The sequence below is a fragment of the Crocodylus siamensis genome, chromosome 1 (assembly GCF_052110815.1).
Source record: "Crocodylus siamensis isolate JL-2025a chromosome 1, ASM5211081v1, whole genome shotgun sequence".
Lineage (NCBI taxonomy): Eukaryota > Metazoa > Chordata > Crocodylia > Crocodylidae > Crocodylus > Crocodylus siamensis.
Genome location: NC_143395.1, coordinates 426,351,349 through 426,375,878, shown reverse-complemented (window position 1 = coordinate 426,375,878; position 24,530 = coordinate 426,351,349). Strand labels below are relative to the sequence as shown.

The window sequence follows — 24,530 nt, the reverse complement described above, 5'->3', positions numbered from 1 at the left end:
GACAGTTTCAGGTCAAAGCCATGTCAAAACTATCACCTTCAGAGGGGCAAATTACCTTTTCTCTTCCACCTGCTTTTCTTCCCATCTTTGTTGTTGCCACCATCGCTGCTGCTGCTGCTGCTGCTCTCTGAGCTTTGGGAGTCTGACTGTGCATCACTGCTCTCTTCTGAGCCATCGGACAGCTCCTTTAATCCATCTGGGACGTCCTTCTGCAACCAACAGAAAAATGCATGTAGTCAACATCATCTACTCTAATTCTCCAAAAAAGCCTAAAAAAACCTCGAAAGAAAAGGTTTTCCTCATCTTACAGAAATACTGACATTTACACACCTGGGTAATGTCAGACATTACCTTTTCCTCCAGGCTTCTGAATAGCCACATCATCCTCCATTGGCTCATACAATGGTTACCACTAAATTTAACTGCCCTGCCTGTCATCCCCCTCTACAGTCTGGTCACCACCTTCAGTAGCCCTGCTCTTCCCTCCCCCTCTGTCACTGGCTTATTCCAGGCACCCGTGTCCCCACCAAAAAGACCACTCTTAACATTTGCCAGCTTCTTATATAATTATCTCCCCGCCTCTCCTTATGTTGCCTTTCTGGGCTCTTGTGCACAGCAACTTTTCTTGCCACGTGTAAGTTCCTCTTCAGCAAGCTCCTTGTGTTTTGGCCCTGCCTCTAACCCCTCTGCATGGTCTTAGACTATAGGAAAAGGGCCAGCCCAGAACATGGAGGGTTAAATAACAAAGCATCTTCCACCACCCACCCACACAAGCTGAAGCCACAAATACAACCCTTTCATTATCTATTACCTACCCCACAGCAAAGGCAGACCAAGTGCTTTGCAAACAAGGAGGAAAGCAAGGCTGCTTCCTTTGACAAACTGACAATCTAAACAGACCACTTACAAATAAATGGCATAAGACATAAAACCAACTGGTTTTCACATGGAGCTTAACAGGCATCTTCTTTACCTGCCCACCTCCAGCCTGCTGCAGGTGGGGAGAGGAGTGCAAGGGTTATTTATGTGGATCTAGTTTTTGTTAACTGATATCCCTACCTATTGTCTATTACATGCTGTGAATATGTCCACTCACTGTACCACCTCACTCTTTTTTATACAGTGTATGCGAAAAGGCTGACAATGGTAAAGGCAGCATGCTGACCCACATTTTCTGTGTTCTTCTCTTGATCCATAGCCACTCATTGTCTCTTCTCTTGCACTTAGACTGAGGCCCTCTTTTTGTTCGGTGTTTGTTAATAATCTAGCAGCTAGTGCAACTGGAAACTGACCCATGACTGGGGCTCCTATGCCCTCCTGAAGTACTAATACTGTACTACCACTTCTACTATAGCCAGGGCACACTGAGTCAATGGGACTCTTTCCATGACCCAACTGGCTTGAGTGGCTTTTGGATAGATCCTGTCTGTAATGACTTGTAATATCCTGAGGCAAGAATTTCTTTAGGTGATATCTTTTACTGGACCAACTGCAAATGTAAGACCTTGTTCTTCAGGTCACCTGGTGCAGCTGGCCTCCTTTATTGGCCCTAACTTGGTGACCCGAGTTCTTCCATATGAACACTTGTCTAACTCTGACCCAACTATGCACTTGGTCCCATGAAAGCTATCACCCAAAGAAATCCTTGCTTTTACATAATTCCTAAACCATCACAGCTACAACATCACACTGACATGACTCTAACAACCTGACAGCCTGAGGCCGAAGTTGATCTTCCAGTCCTGTTTAGGAGTCACATTAACAAATGTCAAAATTACTGAATTATTGAACTGTCTGTGGGGGCCTGAGCACGTGTATGTGCACTTGCGTGCGCATGCATGGGTATATGTCTTCAAGCTGTGGACAGATTCCAGGGTGACAGCCTTGCAGGTCAAACTCCCACCTGCTCACAAAACCTGCATAGCACAAGCAGAGGGAGCTCCTGCCCCCACCCACACTGCCCTCTATCAATGAGCAAAATGTAATCCAACTTGGTTACTGGCCTTTCCTGCCACAAGAATACACCCTGGAGAGTTCTTCCTATTTGGATTATTATTTTTGTTAACAATATGGTTTTCCCACTGCCTAAGACTGTGCTGGACATCTCAGAGAGAACAGGCTCACTAGGAACTATACTACAGGAGAAGTGCAAAGTCCTGCAGTTAGGACAAAACAATCCCATACACTGGGGACCAGCCAATGTCTGTGGCACCAATGTCTGTAAGCAGCAGCTCTGCAGAAAAGGACCTGGGGGTGACAGGGGACCAGAAGTTGAACAGGAGCCAGCAGTGCACCCTTGGTGCTGAGAAGCCTACCTGCATCCTGGGCTGCATTGGTAGGAGCAATGCCAGCATATTGAGAGCAGTGATTCTTCCGCTCTGTTCAGCACTGGGGAGGCCACAACTGGAGTCCTGTGTCCAGTTGTGGGGCCCCCCACTACAGAAAGGATGTGGACAAGTTGGAGAGAGCCCAGTGGAGGGCAATAAAAATTGTTCAGGAGCTGAGACTCATGACTTGTGAGGAGAGGATGAGGGGACTAGATTTATTTAGTCTGGCGCTAAACTATTCTCAGTGGGGGCAGATGACAGAACAAGGAGCAATAGGCTCCAGTTGCAGCAAGGGAAGCTGAGGTTGGATATTAGGAAAAACTCTCTCGCTAGGAGGGTAGTAAAACACTGGAACAGACTCCCCAGAGAGGTGGTGCAGTCTCCATCCTTGGAGGTTTTGAAGACCCAGCTAGACAAAACCTTGGCTGGGATGATGGAGTTGGGGCTGGTACTGCTTTGAGCAGGGGGTTGGACTAGATGTGACCTCCTGAGGTCCCTTCCAACCTGAATTTTCTGTGATTCTAAGATACTGCCAGAAATTAATTTCCCAAAAGCTATTGCCCAGCAATAGGATAATATTTTGCAATTTTACAATAAGTCTCATCGGATAATTTTGGCTTTGCCATACCGCACAAATGAAAGTATTTTACATACAATATTTTTCTGCTTAGATATGCTTAATATGTTACTCTGGATGTTGTACACTGTATACCATAACATATACAAGGATGTACAAGATGGCCAAGTTCATGTTTGCAACAATGGAAAGACTTAAAGAGCTGTGTCTGAGGACATGCCTTGTTTTAGATGAGAGGCAATTCTTTGGTTTGTGCATACAAGGAAGAAAGGCTAGGCCAAGTATCCGTGATGGTTCTGAGACCTTTAGGAATGGTTCAGAGGACCAGAGAAGTCAGAGGGGAAACACCAACTCCTACCATCTCTTTGCTAAATGCTGTCTCAGGATTTGTCCATTCCTAACTTTTTCCCTCAACAAGAAGACACCTCTTGGTCCAGCTTTTCAGTTAATTCTGTTCTTGTGCTTTTTGAATAACATTTTAAGTATAATTCCTCCAAACAGTCTCAGAAACGCACTCAAGGGAGGAAAATACTCTGCATTCCCAAAAAGTCACTAAACGCAACATGACAAAACATTTACTTGTGTGATGCTGGTTATACACTGCCCCACCAAAGCTTCACTGTATCGGTAATACTGGGATAATTTTCGGTCATAAAGGACAAATCAATTAATCAATTTTCAAGGTTTCTCCCGCTGGTTATTGCCCTTTGTTACCAGCGAACAAGAACCACGTGTGAAGTGTAAAATGGCACTTAGAACATGGCAAACAACAGGAGCAGAACATCTGGATCCCCCCGTCTTTTAATGACAACAGATCTCATGAGACAGAAGGAGCCCGCATGCAACCTGGCAACACTGAATCACTTTCCAACAGCACTGCTTCTTTTCCCCTATGCTTTGTTTTTGATAAAAGTTCTTCACCACAATCTTCATGGGCTGACTCGTCTACACTATGCACCCATCATATCTTATTTTCTTGTACAAAACATGCTCATTTTTCCCCAAACCAGTCGGGGGTAATTCAAGTTTGCATTACATGCAAATGTAGCAGGGGCTTGGGCACAGCACATCTGCCAGCTAACTCACTGGGAAGAAAAACCCCTTCCAGGTTGCAAACTAGGAAGACAGGTGGACTAGCCAAGGAATAAGGACGATCTGGGGAACGTGGTGTGCAATAGCCACGAGGCAGCGACAGGGGACAGGCGGAGCTCCCGGCTTGGCTGGCAGGGTCACGCGCACCACGCTGAAGCTGCTGGGGGCAGCATGCAGGTGGGAAGCACCAAAGCAGCTCCAGGGGAGTACAGCCATGCTGGAAACCCCTTCCCTCACCAGACAAGAGACACGGTGGATGGCAGGTAGAAAGCAGCTTGGCCCAAGGGATGCAAGTGGCCAGGCTGACCCCAGCTCGGCAATCACCCAGGGCATCGGGAGGGCAGTAGCCAGAGCCAAAGCATGAGGCCCAGGAAGAAGCAGGAAGAGGTTAAGGTGCACAGCAGCAGGACTCCTCAGGCTTCCAAAAAGGATTGCTACAAGGGATAAAAGGGCAAGGCAAGCCTAGGTTTTCTTTATTGTTTGGGATTAGTGACCCTTTACAGAGCACCACTTGGGAATGGGGCCCTGCATCTCTTAAAGGGACAATGCCGGTACAAAGAGGGAACCAGAAAGACTAATCCACAATCCACACTTCCATGAGAGAGGTATCCTGGGATGAAATGGTCTTCATCTTTCTTCTAAAAGTAAGAGTTTCTCCTCCTACAGGTTGGCTGATCTCTGAAAGGCTTTAAACTGGGTTCATCAGGGGACAGGGATGCAGTGGATAATGAGAACCTATGTTCAGAGAGCCATGAGCCATGTGTTGGGATCAGTCCAGCTAAGCCCTAAGGGGCCCGATAGACATCAGGGCAGGAGGGTACCAAGGGCACCCATCGTGGGGCTTAAATATCTCTACACTAATGCTAGGAGCATGGGGAACAAGCAGGGGGAACCTGCACTCCTGCTTGCAAGCAACAACTTTGACCTACTGGATTAACTAAAACCTGGTGAGACCCTACTCACAACTGAGCAGTGGACATTGAAGGTTATAGGTTGTACAGATGGAACAGAGTGGGGGAAAAAAAGCTGAGGGTGTTGCTTTCTATATTAAGGAGCAATATATATCTTCTATAATCAAGATGGGATCAGAGGAGGGCCAAACCGAGGTACTAGAGGTCAGGATACAAGGGGGGCTGGGGTCTACTACAGACTGCCACACCAGGAGGATAAGCTAGACCTGGAAACCTCTAGACAGCTCTTACAGGACATACGGTCGAGAGCTATGGTTGTCATGGGTGACCTAAACTACCTGGACATCTGCTGGGAGGACAGTCAGCCAAATCTAACCGCTCACGTAGGTTCTTGACCTGCACACAGGACCTCCACCTACCGCAGGAGGTATACGATGCCACTAGGGGGAATGCCTTGCTGCACTTGGTGTTAGCTACAGGGGATGACCTGGTAAAAGGTAACTCGGGGGATAGTGACCATCAACAGACTGAATTCGGTGAAGGGCGGGTAAACAAACCAGCAGGGCTGAAGTGCTAGGCTTCAGAACAGCTGACTTCAATGTGCTCAGGACATTAGTTAGTGGGGCATTAAAGCTAAAGAGCATTGATGAAATGGGGGCCTAGGAAGGACAGTTGTTCCTCAAGGAAGTGATCATGTGGGTGCAGAAGGAGGCAATCTCACTGCGTAGAAAAAGGGGTAAAGGGGCCAAGAAGCCCTCTTGGCCAAACAGAGAAATCCAGGAAAGCTTAAGGGCAAAAAAAGGGGCATACCGCTTGTGGAAGCAGGGGGTAGTTGCCAAGGACAAGTATACCTCCCTGGTTTGCACTTGCAGGGAATCAGCTAGGAAGGCCAAAGCAGGATTAGAACTTAAGATGGTGACAAAAATTAAGGACAACAAAGTCCTTCTTCAGGTATATAAGGAGCAAAAAAGTGCAGGGCAGTATAGGACCCTAAAGGATAGACTAGGGCAGTCGGTGACAGATAGGAGGGACAAAGCAGAGCTCTTCGGTGAGTTTTTTGCCTCTGTAGTCTTGAACACGGATCTAGACAAATTTCCCAAAAGCATTACTGATTAAAGCGGGAGGAACACCAGCCCACCTACTGCCAGTGCCAGCTTAGTCAAGAGACACTCAGAAGGGCTGGATGCATTTAAATCAGCAGAACTGCATGAGCTCCAGCCAAGGGTGGTAAAAGAATTGGCCATGTCATAACAGAGCCACTGGCACGGCTGTCTGAGCACTCGTGATGCTCAGGTGAGGTCCCAGAGGACTTGGAAAGGGCCAATGTGGTCATTATTTTCAAGAAGGGGAGGAAGGAGGATCCAGGTAACTATAGGCCTGTTAGTCTCACTTCTATCCTTGGGAAAACCCTTGAAAATTTATCAAGGATCACATTTGTAGGAGTTAATGCTGAAGGGCAACCAGCACATGTTCACTGCAGGCAGATCCTGCCTGACTAACCTTGCTTCCTTCTATGACCAAGTCACTAAATGCTTAGATGCAGGAGTCAAGGTAAATACCATCTACTTGGATTTTAAGAAGGCCTTTGACACAGTACCCCATCCTATTCTCAAAAACAAATTGAACGGTTGTGCCATAGACAACTACACAGTTATGTGCGTGGCAAATTGGCTTAAGGGTCATACCCAGAGAGTGGTGTGGACGGGTCGGTATTGACTTCAAAAGATGTGGGCAGTGGGGTCCCCCAAGGCTTGGTCCATGGGCCAGTGCTGTTCAATACCTTTATGAGCACAATGGCAGGGTATCTGGTATACACACACATCCTGAGCTATGCTGAGCTCTGGGGTCACCGTGGCTTGAAATGCTGTTCATTCTGGTGGGGCCTAGCTAACGAACTACATGGTAAATCATGAGCCTTTTGGCTTTGGACTAATATCATGCATAGTTTGTAAACAGGTGCTGAAGTGCTACTTGAAAGTGTGTTTAAGGAGAAACCATATTAAAATTTGCAGCAGTTTCAACGAGAGTAAAATGCATCATTTCTGGGTGAACTGAGTCTATGTGCACTATATGCAAATTGCCACAAACATATGCATTTCCCAGGTCAGTTTTCTCCAATTTGCCCAGAGCTTCCACGTGCTCAGGGAGAAGAGGGTTTGACAGTAAGGAGGGAGGAAGGGGCCGCAGAAGGAAGAAACTGGGGGCGGAGGGGAGGCAGAGAGCAAAGGACTACTTGGCCCCTCAGATTTATTTTCACTGCTGTAGCAGTGGAAAGGGAACAAATTCAAGACAAACCTCCAGTAATTAGGTTCCATACCTGGAAAATTATACCAAATGTATACATTTTCTATATATAGAATCTAATTATTGGGGGGTCATCTTATAATCAGGGTCATCTTTTATTCGAGTAAATACAGTATAGAAGTACACAAAATAAGATACAAAATGTCTTCCAGGCACGTACTACATGCTCCTCCTGTGGAATTCTCTTTTCAAGGCAGGTATGTGCCCTACACTACTGAACGATCTTCTTTCCACATGATCCTCTTCTTTCAGTAGTTGAACTTCATTCTAAGCAAAAAAAAAAAAAAAAAAGCATGGTTTTCCTCTAAAAGGTCATTCAAAATGACATCCCATATCTATGGTGTCTCAGTGACTCCAGAAGTATACTCAGTTCTCAAACAAAAACTGCCTTTTCTGGCTACCAGCCCTACAAACACAGGCTGGACTCCCAAGGTTGACAAGTGCCAGTGGTGACAAAGAAACAAAACCAGAGGGAGCTCCCAGAATAAAAAGGGCAACTAAAGAAATGTTTATATGTCTGTCTTATGGCCAGTGAGGTGATCTGAAAGGACACTACCTGTTTAAACAATGCCTGGTAGAACGAATGATGAATGCATAAGTGCAGGACTGCATCACCATTAGCCAGTAGGGCTGGAAGTTATTTTCGTGGAAATGCTGCTAAGGGTTTATCCTAAAAGCAATGACATGAATAGTGAACTTGAGAATGTTCAATTGTACTGGGACACAGCATGGTCCATAGTATTAGCAGCACTTAGACACCTCTGCGATGCATTAAAAAAAGGGAGGCAGATATTCACTCATATATGCTCATGAGGTTGAGTCACCTCTCAGCTCCTTCAGGCTCTGTTCAGATCTTGCTGATTCTTCCTCCATAACACTGTCCTTTTTTGCTCAAGAGTTAAAAAGAAACTTATCCGAATGCTTTGATCATATCCTCCCATCAGGCCACTGCCCATCAGGTTTGAGTTCTCTGTTCTTCCACACAAGCCCCTTTACTTCGCTGCCTTGGTCTTCTATCAAGCTATGTCTTCAGCTCTTCCCGCCTCACCTGTCGGCCAGCGTGCCGATCTGTCCATTTCCTCCTCACGTGGTGCAGCACCTCCTTCCCTACTTCCCCTTCTGCATGGAACAGCCATCCTCCACTCTCCATGGTGCTGGGATGTGTACAAATAGGACTACTGCAATTTGTTTCTGGTTATTGTTAAAAAAGGCAAAACTAGAGGAATGTGGAAAGTGCACTGATTCTTCCCAGCCTGCCCTCCAAACTTGTCTCAAAGGACTGCAAGACTAAGAACTGAGCATTTGTATGTCTGCACATCCTACTGCCAGGGCTTTCAGGAGCTAATGCAATATAAATCTCAACTATAATGTGCTGAAACACCCCTTAAAATGGCAGTAAAAGTACTGCATCTCTAATAAACTGCACTTAAAAAGCCTCATGTTTTATTTTCTATTTTAATATTTGTTGGGCTTCTGGAGCATATCTCCTAGGATCCCAAGTAGACATATAACCTTATGGGGCAGATCCAGTTCCCATACAATGCTGGCATGTAGCATTATCAGCTGAGATGTTCCATGACAACATCTCTATATGGTATCCCAAAAAAGTTGTAAGCTGTGGTTGTCAGAAACAGGGACATATTGATGACAGAACCACAGTCAATATCTTCAGTTGATACTGCCGCATAGCAATATGGGGCAAGTGCATCTGCTGTTTGATCAGTGAAAGACATTTCTGAATTGGTACTGGAAATCTAAGAACAGAGCAGAGGCGCAACGAGCTTGGAGATGTGAATATGGAAGGCCACCACCAACACACCTGACAGCTATGAGATCGAGGGACAAATCTGAAGCTGACACCATTGTGAAAGACGTGAGTAAATGACGGTCTCAGCAATCGTGGGTTACAATGAGTGGAAAGATGGCTGAAAAATGTTAGCCACGTACACAGGCTCCCCATGAAAATCTACATGTTGGTAGGCTTGTGAGACTGGAGCAAGCAGAGGGTGGAGGGAGGGGATGGGCGGTGACAGAAGCCACAGCAGGAGCAGATGGTGATAGCCAGGGGAAATGGCAACTGAATCCATGGGGGAGAAGTGCAGGGAGGCAAGGAGGTAATGGGAGGTGGAACCTGCAGGCCACAAGTTAACCACTTGCAAGCTCCACGCAGTGTACAGGCTGCCAGATGGACTCTGGACCAAATGACCCTCAAGGTCCCTTCCAGTCCTAAAATATTACACCCAGAGATAGATTAGAGTGTCTAAGTACTACAAAATCAACTCACTGCAGTGTCTTGACAAATTAAACAGATTGAGCTCTGTAAGTCTTGGTAAGGCTTAATCCACCCTACAAAGTTCTGCCAGCAGAGCTGTCAGCTAGGAGTGTGAAAAGATGACAGTCCATGTGACAGCTGCTCTTCCAGCAAAGCCTCTGCAGAGAACAGTTTTGTCAGAAAAAGGTGGAGTCAAGGGAAGTGACGTAGCTATGGTGGCAGAAAAACCTCTCAGCAGAGCTGCCTCTACACTAGGGAAAAAGACAGCCTTAGGGCTGCCACCACAGATAAAGGGCATTTATACACATACATTTGTCTGCTCTGACACGCTGGGAATCCAATGTGTCGGAGCAGACTAGATCATGGAGTCTGCTCCACACGTGAGCTGACACACCCAGCGCTGCGCTGCGTGCATTTGTATAAACAGTGAAATGCGCATCAGCACTGAGAAAATGGCAGTGGTGTGCTTTTGAACTAAAACACCTTTGATGTGGTTTAGAGATTTCATAGACATTAGGGCTGGAAGGGACCTTGAAGCGCATCAAGTCCAGCCCACTGCCCCAAGGGCAGGAAGTCAGCTAGGGTCACAGGATCCCAGAAAGATAAGTATCCAAACGTTTCTTGAATGAGTCCAGAGTAGGTGCTTGCACCACCTCCGGTGGCAGTCTGTTTCCAGGCCTTGGGGGCTCAGACTGGAAAGAAGTTCTTCCTTATGTCCAGCCTGAAATGGTCTTGGAGGAGTTTGTGACCACTGGACCTTGTCATCCCCTGGGGCGCTCTGGTGAACAGACGTTCCCCCAGATCCTGATGCACGCCCCTGAGGTACTTATAGGTAGCCACCAGGTCACCCCTAAGCCTGCGCTTTTCCAGGCTGAAGAGTCCCATGCGGTTCTCGTGTTCAAAAGCGCAACGCTGTCATTTTCTCAGTGCTGACGTGCATTTAGCTGGTTATACAAACGCATGCACCACAGCGCCCGGCACTTTTAAAAGCACCCAGTGCTGCGGTGCAAGCGCGCGTACAAATGTCCACAGTGACAGCAGCCCAGCAGCAGACGTGTCCCCTGGAATTCTCTCCTACCTTTAAAACATTTTTGGCTTGCTTTCTTGCATCTTATTCAAATTTTCCTAAAATGATGTTGCCCCACACTCTGGAGGTAAAGCCTTTTTTCCTTGTGCCTTGGATGCAACACCTTGCATTGAGCTATATTACAAAACCATTTGATTTGAATAGACCCCCAACTTAAAACATGAACCGGATCCTACATGGCCCTGCCTTGCCCTGATCACTGTTTATCAATGTGCCGGTCTTTGTAACATTTCTCTCTCACATGCCTTTCTACATATATACGTTCATACACCATTCCTGGTAGCTCAATCCTGGGGGGATGTGGGTGCACTAGAAGGGTGCAATAGGCTACAAGCTGACCTTGACAGGTTGCAACGGTGGGCGGATGAGAATAGGATGGGGTTTAACACTGATAAGTGCAAGGTGTTGCACATGGGGAGGAAGAACCGGCACCACACTTACAGGTTAGGGAACTCCCCTCTTGCCAGCACGGAGACGGAAAAGGATCTTGGAGTCGTCATTGACTCCACGATGAACATGGGCCGGCAGTGTGGGGAGGCAGTCAAGAAGGCCAATCGTACCCTGTCATGCATCCACAGATGCATCTCGAGCAGGTCCAGGGAGGTGATCCTCCCCCTCTATGCGGCACTGGGCAGGCCGCAGCTGGAGTACTGCGTCCAGTTCTGGGCGCCACACTTCAAGAGGGACGTGGACGATATGGAGAGAGTCCAGAGGAGGGCCACTCGTATGATCAGGGGTCAGCAGGGCAGGCCTTATGAGGAGAGGCTACGGGACCTGAACCTGTTTAGCCTCCACAAGAGAAGGTTAAGGGGGGACCTTGTGGCCTGCTACAAACTGGTCAGGGGGGATCAGCAGGTACTGGGGGAGTCCCTGTTCCCCCGTGCGCTGCCAGGAGTGACCAGGAATAACGGTCACAAACTGGCGGAGGGTAAGTTTAGATTAGATATTAGGAGGCGCTACTTCACAGTCAGGGCGGCTAGGGCCTGGAACCGGCTTCCAGGGGAAGTGGTGCAGGCTCCTAGCCTGGGGATTTTTAAAAGGAAGTTAGATGAGCACCTTGCCGGGGTCATCTGACCCCGGTGCTCTTTCCTGCCAAGGCAGGGGGTCGGACTAGATGATCTACCTAGGTCCCTTCCGACTCTAGCTACTATGATACTATGAAAAGCAGCAGGTTGATCTGTGCAGGCTGGTGCGGGGTGCAATCCTAAAGGAAGACTGCAAAACAGCTCTGCCAAAAGAAGCATCTGCCTCTGAAGCCTCCTACAGCAGAACAGTGTTTTGTAAAAATATGACTAGAACCACACGTAGCCCGACTTGCAAATGTCAAGACACGTATTTGAAAGAAACTGCCTGAGCCCTACTCTGAGCTCCAGCATGTAAACAAACTAGATCAGTGTGTCTCTACCTTTCTGGACTTGAGGCACCCCTCCATAACCCTCGTGACTTGAGTGGTACCCAATTCAGAAACCTAAAGTATATATTACAGTGCTTGATTCTAGGGCTGTCAGATGATTAAAAAAATGTGATCACGATTAGTTGTGCAATTAAAAAAATTAGTTGCAATTAACTTTGATTTTAATTGTACAGCTAAAAACTCTAAATTATGTGCAGAAAAACTCAAAATTATGTAAAATTTTGTATGGTTACGGTGTGTGTGTGTGTGTGGGGGGAATTTGTGAGGGGGTAGGGGGTTGTGAGTATGTCTGTGAAGCCTGGAGACAGGGGGTCCCCACTTGCCCTGGCAAGTTGTAGGGTACTGTGGGTCAGGAGTGAGGGGCTGTGGGGGTTGTGGCTTGGAAGTGAGGGGAAGACACAGAGCCCTGCAGGTAAGTCTGTGGAAGGAAGGGGCGTGGGGGAGGCAGACTGAGGCCCCCACAGTGAGGGAGGGAGTGGGGCTGGGGCTGGGCTGGATGGAACCCAGGGCCAGGGCGGATCATAAGACAGAGCTGTGGGTGGCTCATCCAGGGCAATGGGGGGTGTGCAGCTCCCCAGGGGAGGCATGGGGGGGCACGTGGCAGGCTACCTGCAGTAGGCTGGGCTCTGAGCCCTACTGCCTTTGCCCCAGGAGCTGGGTGCTAGCCGTATTGTGCGTCCCCTGCCCACAGGAGGCACAACATGGCATTGTGCAGCTCCTGGGGCAAAGGGAGCAGGGCACAAAGCCCTTGCCCACAGGGGGCAGCCTGCCTCTGCCTGGCATACAAATCTGGGGGCACAAGCCATCATGCCTCCCTAGGAGGTGGACGCAGTGCATGCCCCCAGATGAGCCACTCACAGCTCTGTCCCATGACACACCTCAGCCCCAGGTCCCATTCATTCCAGCCCAACCCTGCCCCATTCCCTCCCTCACCCTAGGAATCTCAATCTGCACTCCCCTCCACAGACTTACCTGCAGGGTGCTGCTCTACAAGCTGCCAGGGTGTGTTTCTGGCCGCGTACAGGCTGCGGCTGCTCGTATGCGTCTGTGTGTGCGACTCACCCCCCAGCTGCAGCTGCCCAGAGCCCGTGCCTGGGCTGCTCTGTGGCTCCTCTGCACTGCCACCACTGCCCTGCTGGGTGGCCCAGAGGCCGCAATGACGACAGTGGAGCAGGGCCCGGGTGCAGGCTCCAAAGCCACGTGTGCGATTTAATGCATTAAAAAAATTAATGCAAGAACCAATTAAAGCGTTAATTGCACACATTAAAAGAGATTAACTGACAGCCTTACTTGCTTCCTTGTAGAGAGGGGGTGGGAGTGGAAGATTGGCCAGACAGGGACAAGACAGGCATCTGGTTGGGGTCATCTGACCCCAGCACTCTTTCCTGCCTAGACAGGGGGTCGGACTCAACGATCTGCTGAGGTCCTTTCCGAGCCTGGCCTCTATGAATAAGACTGAGCTTGCATGTATTTGCTTGTCTCCTCATACCTCCTGGCACCCTTCAAAGGATCTTATGACACCCCAACTGAAAATCACTGACCTAGAGAATGCAGGCCAGCATCTCCCTGGCTTGAGTAAGATTCTGGAAAAATTTCAGCACATTAATCCGTAAGGATATTGACAAAGTCCTACATGATCATCTTGTAAATGAACTGGAGAAATATGAGCTAAATAAAACTACTACTGGAAGGTGGACAGACAACCTAGCGGACCTACTGTGGCTAAAAAAGAAAGCCTACAAAGGATGGAGGACGGGATTCACCTCCAAGGAGGATTACTCCGCGCTGGTCCGGTCCTGCAGGGAGCAAACCAGGAAAGCCAAGGCTGCAACTGAACTCCAACTAGCTTCAGGCATCAAGGACAACAAAAAGTCCTTTTTCAGATATGTGGGGAGCCGGAGGAAAAGCAAGGGCAATGTTGGACCCCTGCTAAACCAGATGGGGCAACTGACAACTGACGCCCAGGAAAAAGCCAACCTATTAAATAGGTACTTTGCGTCAGTCTTTCATCAGTCACACGGGATGCCCGTGCCTGCTATGGGACAGGGAAATCTGGGTGAGGGGAATCCCCTACCCTCCATCAATGCTGACCTCGTGAAGGAACACCTTGAGAAGCTGGATACCTTCAAGTCAGCCGCCCCTGACAATCTGCACCCCAGGGCACTCAAAGAGCTGGCGAGCATCATAGCCCAGCCCCTGGCACGGGTCTTTGAAAACTCCTGGCGCTCTGGTGTAGTGCCCGAAGACTGGAAGAAGGCCAATGTGGTGCCGATCTTCAAGAAAGGGAGGAGAGTGGATCCGGCTAACTACAGGCCCATCAGCCTGACTTCTATCCTGGGGAAGATCTTAGAAAAGTTTATTAAGGAGGCCATCCTTGAGGGACTGGCCCAGGCTAACATTCTAAGGGATAGCCAGCACAGGTTTGTTGCGGGTAGGTCTTGCTTGACCAATCTCATTTCCATCTACGACCAGGTGACCTATCACCTGGACAAGGGAGAAGAGATTGATGTCATATATCTTGACTTTAAAAAAGCTTTTGATCTGGTATCCCGTGATCACCTCTTGGCCAAACTGCCCAGTTGTGGCCTTGGCTCCACCACGATCCGCTGGCTGGGAAATTGGCTTCGTGGTCGGACCCAGAGGTTTGTGATTGATGGCAGTCACTCATCGTGGTGCCCTGTGACCAGTGGGGTCCCTCAAGGCTCTGTCCTGGGACCCATACTGTTCAACATCTTCATTAATGATGTGGACACTGGAGTTAGGAGTGGACTGGCCAAGTTCGCCGATGACACCAAACTTTGGGGCAAAGCATCCACGCCACAAGATAGGCGGGTGATCCAGGCTGACCTGGACAAGCTCAGCAAATGGGCAGACGAGAACCTGATGGTGTTTAACACCGAAAAATGCAAGGTTCTCCACCTTGGGAGGAAAAACCTGCAGCACCCTTATAGGCTCGGCAGTGCTACGTTGGTTAGCACTACAGAAGAAAAAGACTTGGGGGTCATCACTGACCACAAGATGAACATGAGCCTCCAATGCGATGCTGCGGCTAGTAAAGCGACCAAAACGCTGGCGTGCATCCATAGATGCTTCTCGAGCAAATCCCGGGACGTCATTCCCCCCTTGTACTCGGCCTTGGTGAGGCCGCAGCTGGAGTCCTGCGTCCAGTTTTGGGCTCCACAATTCAAAAAGGATGTGGAGAAGCTTGAGAGAGTCCAGAGGAGAGCCACGCGTATGATCAGAGGTCAGGAAAACAGACCTTACGATGACAGGCTGAGAGCTATGGGACTCTTTAGCCTGGAAAAGCGCAGGCTCAGGGGTGATCCGATGGCCACCTATAAGTTTATCAGGGGTGACCACCAGGATCTGGGGGATCGTCTGTTCACCAGAGCGCCCCAAGGGATGACGAGGTCGAACGGTCACAAACTCCTGCAAGACCGTTTCAGGCTGGACATAAGGAAGAATTTCTTTCCTGTCCGAGCCCCCAAGGGCTGGAACAGTCTGCCAGCGGAGGTGGTTCAAGCGCCTACATTGAACACCTTCAAGAGTAAATTGGATGCTTATCTTGCTGGGATCCTATGACCCCAGCTGACTTCCTGCCCTTTGGGCAGGGGGCTGGACTCGATGATCTCCCGAGGTCCCTTCCAGCCCGAATGTCTATGAAATCTGTGAAAACTGGCTCAATAGCAATAAGCAAAGGTAATTATCAATGGATCCATGTTGGAATGGCAGTAGGTTTCCAGGGGGTTCCCACAGAGGTCTGTCTTGGGCCCAGTGCTGTTCAACTTTTTTAGTGATGATTTCAATAGTAAAATAAAGAGCTTCTTCAGCAAATTCACAAATGATATGAAACTAGGAAGTGGAAACACACTGGAGGACAGGAGCACAATTCAGAAGGATCTTGACAGATTGGAAAGTTGGGCTACAGCCAACAGGAAGAAGTTCAATGCTAACAGATGCAAGGTGCTGCACCTGGGGATAAATAATCAAAAATACAAGACAGGTGGCAACTGGCTGATGGCAGGACTACTGAGAAGGATCTGGGCCAGGAGTGCTCACCCCTGGCCTGCCGGTCAGATTTGGCCCACCTGGTTCCCCACAATTCTGAAAATTTGGCAGTGAGGAAATGTTGGCAGAGTTAATTGCTACTCTCCTGCTGCCAATGTCAGAGACCTGTGGAGAGCCCAGTGTTCTAGAGAGCATGGCCCTGAACCTTAGATGGAGCATGCAGGGCAGGGGTGGCAGGGGGCTGGAGCCCTGCATGAGGGACCAGGCCAAGGCAGTGCAAGGCCTTATCTAGGTGCACAGGGCTGGATGTGGGTTCACGGAGCCAGACGTGTGCACGGGCCATGCCCATCCTCACGTGTCCCACACCACTTACCCAGCCTCCAGGACCAAAAGGTCGAGCACCACTGATTTAGGCATCTTGGGAGATCACAGAGTCAACATGAGTCTACACAAAAGGCAAATGCAGTTTGGGGCTGCATTAATAGAAACATTAGGTACAAGAAAGAGGAATGATAGTGCCTCTCTACTAGGCACTGGTTAGGCCTCATCTAGAGCTGTGTGCGCAGCTCTGGGCTTTTAAAAAGGACACAGAGAAGTTGGAGAGAATCCAGAGGCAGGTGACAAAAGTGAGAAAGGTCTTGGACGGCAAGCCAGGTGAGGAGAATCTGAAAGGAACAGGCATGGATCAGCTTACACAAAAAGGCGTTTAAGGAGAGACATGATAGCAGTCTTCAAATGCCTGATGGGCTGCCATAAAGAAGAGGGAGAACACCTTTTCTCTGTTGCTGCAGAAAGGAGACACAGACCAGTGGCTTGAAGTTGCAGCAAAGAAGGTTTAGACTAGATCTCAGGAAAAACTTCTTTGCTGTTAGAACAGCGATGCAGGGGACTAGACTGCCTAGGGACACTGTGGACGGGCCTTCTTTGGAGGTTTCCAAGAGGGGCTGGATGATCTAGGAGCGGCTATGCCTGAAGTGCTCCACAGAGAGCAACAGTTAGAAGCCCAGGAGCTTCTAACACACAGAGATAATGAGAGGAGCTCTGTAGCCTAAAACAAGTGGATGCTGGAGACAACAATGCTTAGCAGTGGGGTAAAGCAGAGCTCTATACCTGCCTTGGTTATAAAAGAAGATTAAAGGAGCTAGGATAAGATTTATGGAGGGGATACAGACATGGGAGGTCTGGCATCCACTAAAAAGGTGCGACGTGTGGAGTTTTGCCAGCTGGCCCCAGGTTGCGGAGTAGAACGAAGGTGTTCATTTTTTCCCCATGCTTCTGGGCTTTGCTGCCTGCCACATGGGGCTAGGAAGGAAATTTTTTCCCCCTCTGCTGCTGCAAGTGTCAGGGGTATTTTTTTCCACTTTCTGGGGAAACTTTGGATGTTGGCTGAAGACAAAGCTGGGGATTTTGACTAGGGTGTATCAGTGCTCCTGCTGGGATGAAAACCCAGAGGTTCCTGACCAGAGAGTGGTGCTCCTCTACTCAGGGTCAGACTGACCGCCACATCTGGGATCAGGAAGGGCCAGTAGATATTGTGAGGGTGTTTGCATTCCTCTGTAGCATGGGGTACAGCTCTTTGCCTTGGATCTCTAGAGTGCATTTGAACATCCTTTGCAGTGGCAAGACACTGACCATTCTTGTCCTACTCCTTTACCTGAGGTAGGTTAGGATGCTTTTGGTGTCTTTGGCCAATATGCTTTGTACCTCTCCTTTGGACTACAATCTCGCCACGGAGGAGAGGCTTGTGTGCTAGCAATGACACAAAACGTGGTGAAAAGGAACACTTATGTGTACACCTACCTGGGGTCTTTCCACCAATTCAGTGACACTGGGGCATCTTGCGGGTGTAAGGGCAGCACATTCAAATGGGGTCTGCTTGGTACATACACTGATCTGAGCTAACTCTATATACAGCACAAAGGAGTCAGGAGGCCCAAGACACTTGAGTAAATCATGTCTAACATAAGGATTTGTCTTCATCTGAGTATGAGATCAGCCACAGCATCAAATCTGTTCTCGGTCAGAAAGACTACGGCAGCCAAAGTCTTTTACTGTTCTGTTCCTATGAAATCTATTTGTTGTGCTTGTGTTAACCTGGATTTTTCTTGTTTATTTGTCTCCTGTGCTCTCAGCATTATTTTCTCTTCAGGGAAGCAGTTTATACCCCAAGAGAGCAAAAAGCTGGCCCTGGCTGCATTTTCCCAGAAATTAAAAACATGAGTCTTTGACACAAGTAATCCAGTACCCTCAAAAGGACCATTCTCCTCCTGAATTTAAGGAGGAAAACCAGATCTCTGAAGCCAAAATACTCTTCTCACTGCCACTAAAACAAGAGAATCAGATGCAGAGTAAGGCTCTAAATTCTTCTCTTCAGGCAATTTCTGAAAGGAGGCAGAATTTGTCATAAGTCAGGACAGAAGGTGTGATGAGGAACAGCTTTTATGTCCAAATAAATTCAAGATGTTTGGACTCCTTTTCTGCTGCCAGCGGGTCTCTTCCACAGCAGTGTCAGTACTTGGAACGGATAACTTGGATGTCTTTCTAGTGGAGGGTTAGGACACTTTACTCAAGAAGTGATGCTTCTCTCCTTGAAATGACTGATGTTTATCCAAGATGCAGTTTGACAGCAGCCATCAAGCACTGAGACGAATTTGCATGGGACAAGGCAAAAGCTGTATGTGACTCAGAAACGAATTTGCATCAAGCAGAGGAACAGGAATCATCTCCAAGTAAACCTCCCTGGTTCTCAAAAAGCCTTTTTAGACACAGAACACTTTCTGAGGATATAAGACTCCAGGGCAAAAGCCACCAGGTGCTCCTGTCATGTGTAGGAGTGCAGACCAACAGAACAATTGAACTGTTCTAAAATACCATCGACTGGGAACTGGTTCATAATTATATGACGTGCTGGGGCTCCCACACCAGGGGTGGGAGTGCACGATTGCTTGCACCCGTGGTGTGAAAGCCCCAGGAGGTGGGTGACCTGTCGCTGGCTGCGGTTTTATTTTTTTGCTTTTGCTTCTCTCCTAAACATGAGTTCAGTACATTTAAACAGCTTGCAGCATACGTGCTGGAGTTGGTGTGGCCGGGGAGTGCTTGGACCAATGTTTTTGGGTTGCCAGGGACTGGGGGGCAAGACAAGGGACCATGGTCAAGTAGGGAGTGAAGACACACAGCTGCCAGAAAGATAGCTTTGATGGACCAGGCAGTGCAAGGAAAGCTGCCTGATCAAAAGTGCCAACAAAAGTGGGGGAAAAACAAAAGGGGGAAGAGGCTGTAGAGTTTTGGCCATGTACCAGAGCAGACAGTTGAGGATACACAGATACATGAAGCAGCTCAGCCTTCAGGGTCATCAATCCAAAACCTTTTAAACCAGCAAAAATTCTTGTGTTTTTCAAGTTCCCCAGTTGTGACACTTACCTTCAGGGTGTACACTCCCATTCGGCCGGGGACCTTATAGAAAATGCCCTCTTCCCCTCGGGAGTTGGTATGGAGCATAGCATTCAGGCATGCAAGAGGAGAAGTCCCACTGGGGGAAAAAAAGGCATAAAATTAGTTCCTTACACACACCAAAGGAACACTCCTAGTGCTCGGGTTCACGTGGTCAGCATTAGTCCTACTAACCATTTGCTGGGCAACACTTCTGAGAGCCTTGAGGCTTCTCAAACACACTGTAAAGCGTTCAGAGGTGAAACGAAACATTTGCTGAAATCATCTGCAGAGAGCAGCTGAGGTTGCTATATTCAGCAGTATTGTACCAGCCCTGTCCCAGGGCACAAAAAAAAAAAAACAACCCAGGCAAATTTAGCATCTCAGATACCTCTGCTCCAAGCTAACAAAACAGGCATGTAGAACATCTGTTTCCAACAATCCTAATCTATGAAACTGCTTCTGCTTCAAACAGTAAAATTCAAAAAAATTCCAAAAGACACAAGTACAAAGAGTGCATTTAGGTGCACAGACATTGAGGAGAAACTTAACCTCTTCCATCAGGGACATGGAAAACAGCTACATTAACCCCAGTGGGTTTTCCCCCTAAAGGGGAGAGGAAGGAAGAGGGTGGGAGGATAGGCTTCAAAAGAGCCAAGCACTCCAAATTAACAAGAACAGCTAACGAGGCAGGCAGTTACTTAGGAATTCATTCTCGGCGTTGTCGCAAGCTGAATGGGGAGATACAAATCCTGTGCGTGTAATAAGCGGCATGAGATGAGTTGGGGAAAGGAAAGACAGAGAACTCTAAACTGCTGCCTGCTGAGAAAACAAATTTGAAAAGTGGCTGCATCTTGATTTGTGGGTCACTAGAACAAAAAAAAAAAAAAGATTGCTCTTTTCCACTGAGGCTGCCTTTCCCCTCATACCATTTACATTTCATCCTGTTGTAAAAGTTTGCAGGCAGCCGCAACAAGTGGGAAGAGTCTGCAGCAGAGGCAGTGACCTGGCTTCTGCTCTCAGTACTACCACTGACCAGGTGTGCATGCGCAGGCAACACACCTAGCCTCGCTGGAAAGATGCCCATGCTCCTCTAGTAAAGCAAGGTAAGAAGGGTGCTTTGTGCCTGACAGCTTGTTAAGCTTCTCCCCCAACTACAGAGTTGATCCCATAAAAGATGCGATAAAAACCTTCTTACCTCTCATATTTCCTAGCCCACCATTACTACAAAAACACTCCAAGCCTACTACTCACTTTGAGACCTACACACCAGAAGCACTAGATTACAACTGGGTAAGAAGCTTTATTTTCTACTATGGTGAGAGGCTAGAGCTTACAGTCACTAACAAAGAACATATCCAAAGCTCTATAACCAAGTGATTTTTCAGCTTTTAATTTGCAGCAAAAATATTTTTTTTGCGTGAGTAAGTAGTTAGTCCCATCAAAGTAAAGTCACCTTGTGCTCTTTGTGGGGCAACGGGAAGTGAATTGAAGGTTCAAGCAGCACACATGCAGTACAAGTTTATACGGTACAGTGGAAAATACGACTTATTTGCGTTACTGATTTCTACTAGAGCAGAAGTCAGTTCTGCAACAGATCAGGGACCACTGTGTTGAGAGCTGTACGGACATACAGCTACAGACAGCCACCCAAAAGTTTGCAGTCCAGGTTAACGCACAAGTAGGACAAGAACAAGAGACAGGGAGAATTAACATTCAAATTGCCAGAGCCCACCTGCAAGAGACATTATGCAGACATCCACCCCGAGAGCTACTCCCTGCTCCAGAGACTGCTGCAGTCTACAAAGCCCTGACAATAAGCGAGACGGGCAGCTGCCCCAAGTAACACAGCGGAACAACGTCAGCGCCAGAAACAGAATCCGGCCTCCCAGCTCCCGTTCCAGTCAGTGCCTGGACCGGCCACCTCCCCTCCAGCCAAGTGTGATGGGGACATGTGCTCGCACAGACTACCTGTCATTTCAACTCAGGAAAGCACTTAAGCATCATCAACCTCAATTGGACTTTCAGGGCTTTCCTGAACCAGAGCCTATGCATACTCTTTGCACAATTTTGGAAGCTATCAACAGTAAGATTGGCAAATCCTCCTGGCTGCGTCTGTCACTGGCACTGGTTAAAAACCCATACAAGGATCCCAAGGCTGACGATGAACGTGCACGCTGCCTTGGGGTGCTGGCCTTCCAAAGTAAGGGAAGCTCAGCAGCTATCCCATCCCATCCCATCCCCCCCGCCAAAGTTAGATCGGTTACTGATGAGGAACATCTCCCTTCTCCCCATTTCGCTGAGGGAGAGGGAAGAAGAGCACTGGCTCCCTGACAGCCTACCCGGTCAGCCAGAAAAGGAGCCCTGTGGGACCCCTGCCAGGAAACACGTCACACTCCTCCCCACCAACCAGCTTTCTCCTGCAGTGGGAATCCTCCCAGTCTGGCTTCCCATTGCAGGAAAATGGCTAACCCTTCTCAGGGCAGGTTTTCTGCCTGCTACCTGCTTCTGTCAGCCTAAGCAGGAACAGGAGGGCGAGTCAGATGACGGTTAGGCTCTGCCCCTGCTTTACACAACTGTAACTTGAAAACATCTTTTATCTCCCTTTCAAAAACAAGGTGTGTATTCTATTCTGGGGTTTGCTGTACGTGAGAAAATAATTTCAAAGAAATTCAGATAAATTCTTACTGGTAGAAATGAATGCCCATCCATGGCCCTCAGCAGATAAAATTTAATCCTGGTCAACCCTTGGATCCACAAATTCAAAGGAAAATCTAAGAGTTGTACAAAGCAGCATTGAAATTCAAGGCCAGGAGGGATTTTCAGTTTGTTTCGCCTTCCCCTCCTGTATAACACGGATCACAGATTTTCACCTATTTATTATTCATTCAGGCCAGTGACTTGAGCTTGGATGCCTTTCTGGATGAAATGCTTCAGTTGGTCTTGATTTGAGAACATCAAGAGACCGAATCAATGAACTGTCTGGGCAGTTTGTTTCAATGGCTGGTTACCCTGACTGTTCAAAACAGAATATAAAATAATATAAGCCGTACCGCTCTGGGTCAAAGCAATAGTCCATCTAGCTCAGTGGTTTTCAACCTGGGGTCAATGGACCCCCTAAGGGTCCTCAGACTGTTTAAGGGGTCCGCAAAAGATGACTGTGATCAATCAAATGTGTGTGAATACCCACATTTACAATTCAAAGGGCTCCATGCCTCCATTCAAAATTTCCAAAGGGGTCCACAAATGAAAAGACGTTGAAAACTACTGCTGTAGCCCAGTATCCCAGCTCTGCCTTGGGCACGCCAGGCTGCAACACCTTCACTGCCTTCTTGGGAGCCTGTTCCTGTGGTTCTGGATGTGCTTCTTGCCACACTTATCCCTTTGCACACTCTCCATCTGTGGCCCCACCACGTGCCAGGACCTCCTGGAGAACCTCCTCCTGGCTTTGGCCAAGCTGCCCATCTATCAGACCAGGAAGGAGGTTCTGGCCTGGGAGAACCCAGGTGACTGTATCCTTTTTTGGTGTAGAGACCAAACACCACACACCATGTTTAAGAAACAGGTGCACCATGGATTTATACAATGGTATAATGATGCTTTCCCTTTTGTATTCAGTTCCCTTAATGATGGCAACATTTTACTGACTTTTTTTGGTCACTGCTGCCCATTGAGCTGATGTTTCAGAACCATGCATTAAACTCCGATCAGCTGACAGGCCATGTTCCCTGGAAGCACCCAGGGGTCAACCATACTGCGGCTCACCCCCACTGCAAAATGCCGCTCATTTTCATCACCAGCAGCTACTGAAAATGATAAATTCAGCTGCAGGAAAAGGGGGCAAGCAGCTACCTACCTCTGGTGGTACCCGACTTAACTCACTGGGTGCTGGCCATATTGATAGACCAGCCCTGGCAGCGACAGTGAGAAGACCCGTGGCCCACATGACCCACCTCGACGGGCTAAATCTGGCCGGCAAGCCATCTTCTCAACACCCCCAACAGACGTGGACTCCAAGGTCTGTTTCTTGAGTTGCTACTGCTAGTTCAGAACTAAGCATTGTGTATGTACAGCTGAGGTTATTTCCCCCAACTACGTACATTTGCATTTGTCAACACTGAAATTCATCTGTCACTTTATTGCCCTTTGACTCAGTTTTGTGAGACCTTTCTCCACCTCTTCCCCATCACCTTGGGATTAAACTATCCAAAAAAATGCAGTGGCAACTGCAAAGTTTGAGATTTCTCGACATACTTCCTTTTTCTGATCATTTATGAAAATGCTGGAACAAAACCTGGTCCCACTACAGATTTTTGCTTTATTTCAAATGCATATTTTTCTAGTTTCAACTTCCAACGATGGAGACCTTTAGTATACAATAGTCTGTCCCAATGAAGGCACCTGCACACAGTAGTCAATTTAATCAATTAAAGTTGTGTTATTGATAAACTAAACAGATTAAGCTACTTAAATCTCTCACTGCAAGGCATTTTTCCAGGCCTTGAATAATTTCTGGTTCTCTTGTAGACTTTTCCAATTTTCAGCATCCTTTCAGAAATGTGGGTATCAGAACTGGATATAGCACTTTAGTAGTGGTCTCACTGATGCCAGAGACAAAAAACAAATCACCTTCGTACTCTCTTCTCTTTATATACCTAAGAACTGACTACTATTTTGCCCTTTTGCATTGAGTTGGAAGCTAATTTTCAGGTTCAGTTCGCTAAGGATCTAAAAATCCACAAGAGGAGAACTGCTTTCATGGATACAGCTTTCCATTCCGTAGGTATCGCCTACCACCTTTGTTCCTAGAGGCCTGATCCATGGCTCCTGGATCTCTTAACAGATTCAGTTTAAATGGACCCAGATATTTCACCAAGCAATCTGTGGATCATTCACAAGTTTTATCAGCAACAGTTTTATAATCATTTCCAGGTCTTTTGTGAAAACTACTGAATAGCATTAGACTTAGTACTGATCTTTGCAGAACCCCAGGCAGGAATTTCTCTTGGTCAGCGAGGAATCCTATTTATGACTATTTGAAATTTGTCAGTTAGTACAGGACCAGTATCATGGGATTTTTCTTTAAGACTGCCACATGGTATTAAGTAG

The 24,530-nt window shown here is 47.9% G+C and overlaps 1 protein-coding gene across 1 annotated transcript in view; it reads right to left on the bottom strand.

Moving 5' to 3' along the window:
* Positions 1 to 24,530, bottom strand: part of ASXL2 (ASXL transcriptional regulator 2) — a 197,710-nt gene that overhangs the window by 88,978 nt on the left and 84,202 nt on the right. The window contains exons 3-4 of the mRNA XM_090031189.1: positions 19,413 to 19,521; positions 56 to 209 (exon numbers count right to left, since the gene is read on the bottom strand). Of these exons, the coding sequence (XP_089887315.1) occupies positions 56 to 209; positions 19,413 to 19,521 (263 nt within the window). The remainder of the gene's footprint in view (positions 1 to 55; positions 210 to 19,412; positions 19,522 to 24,530) is intronic.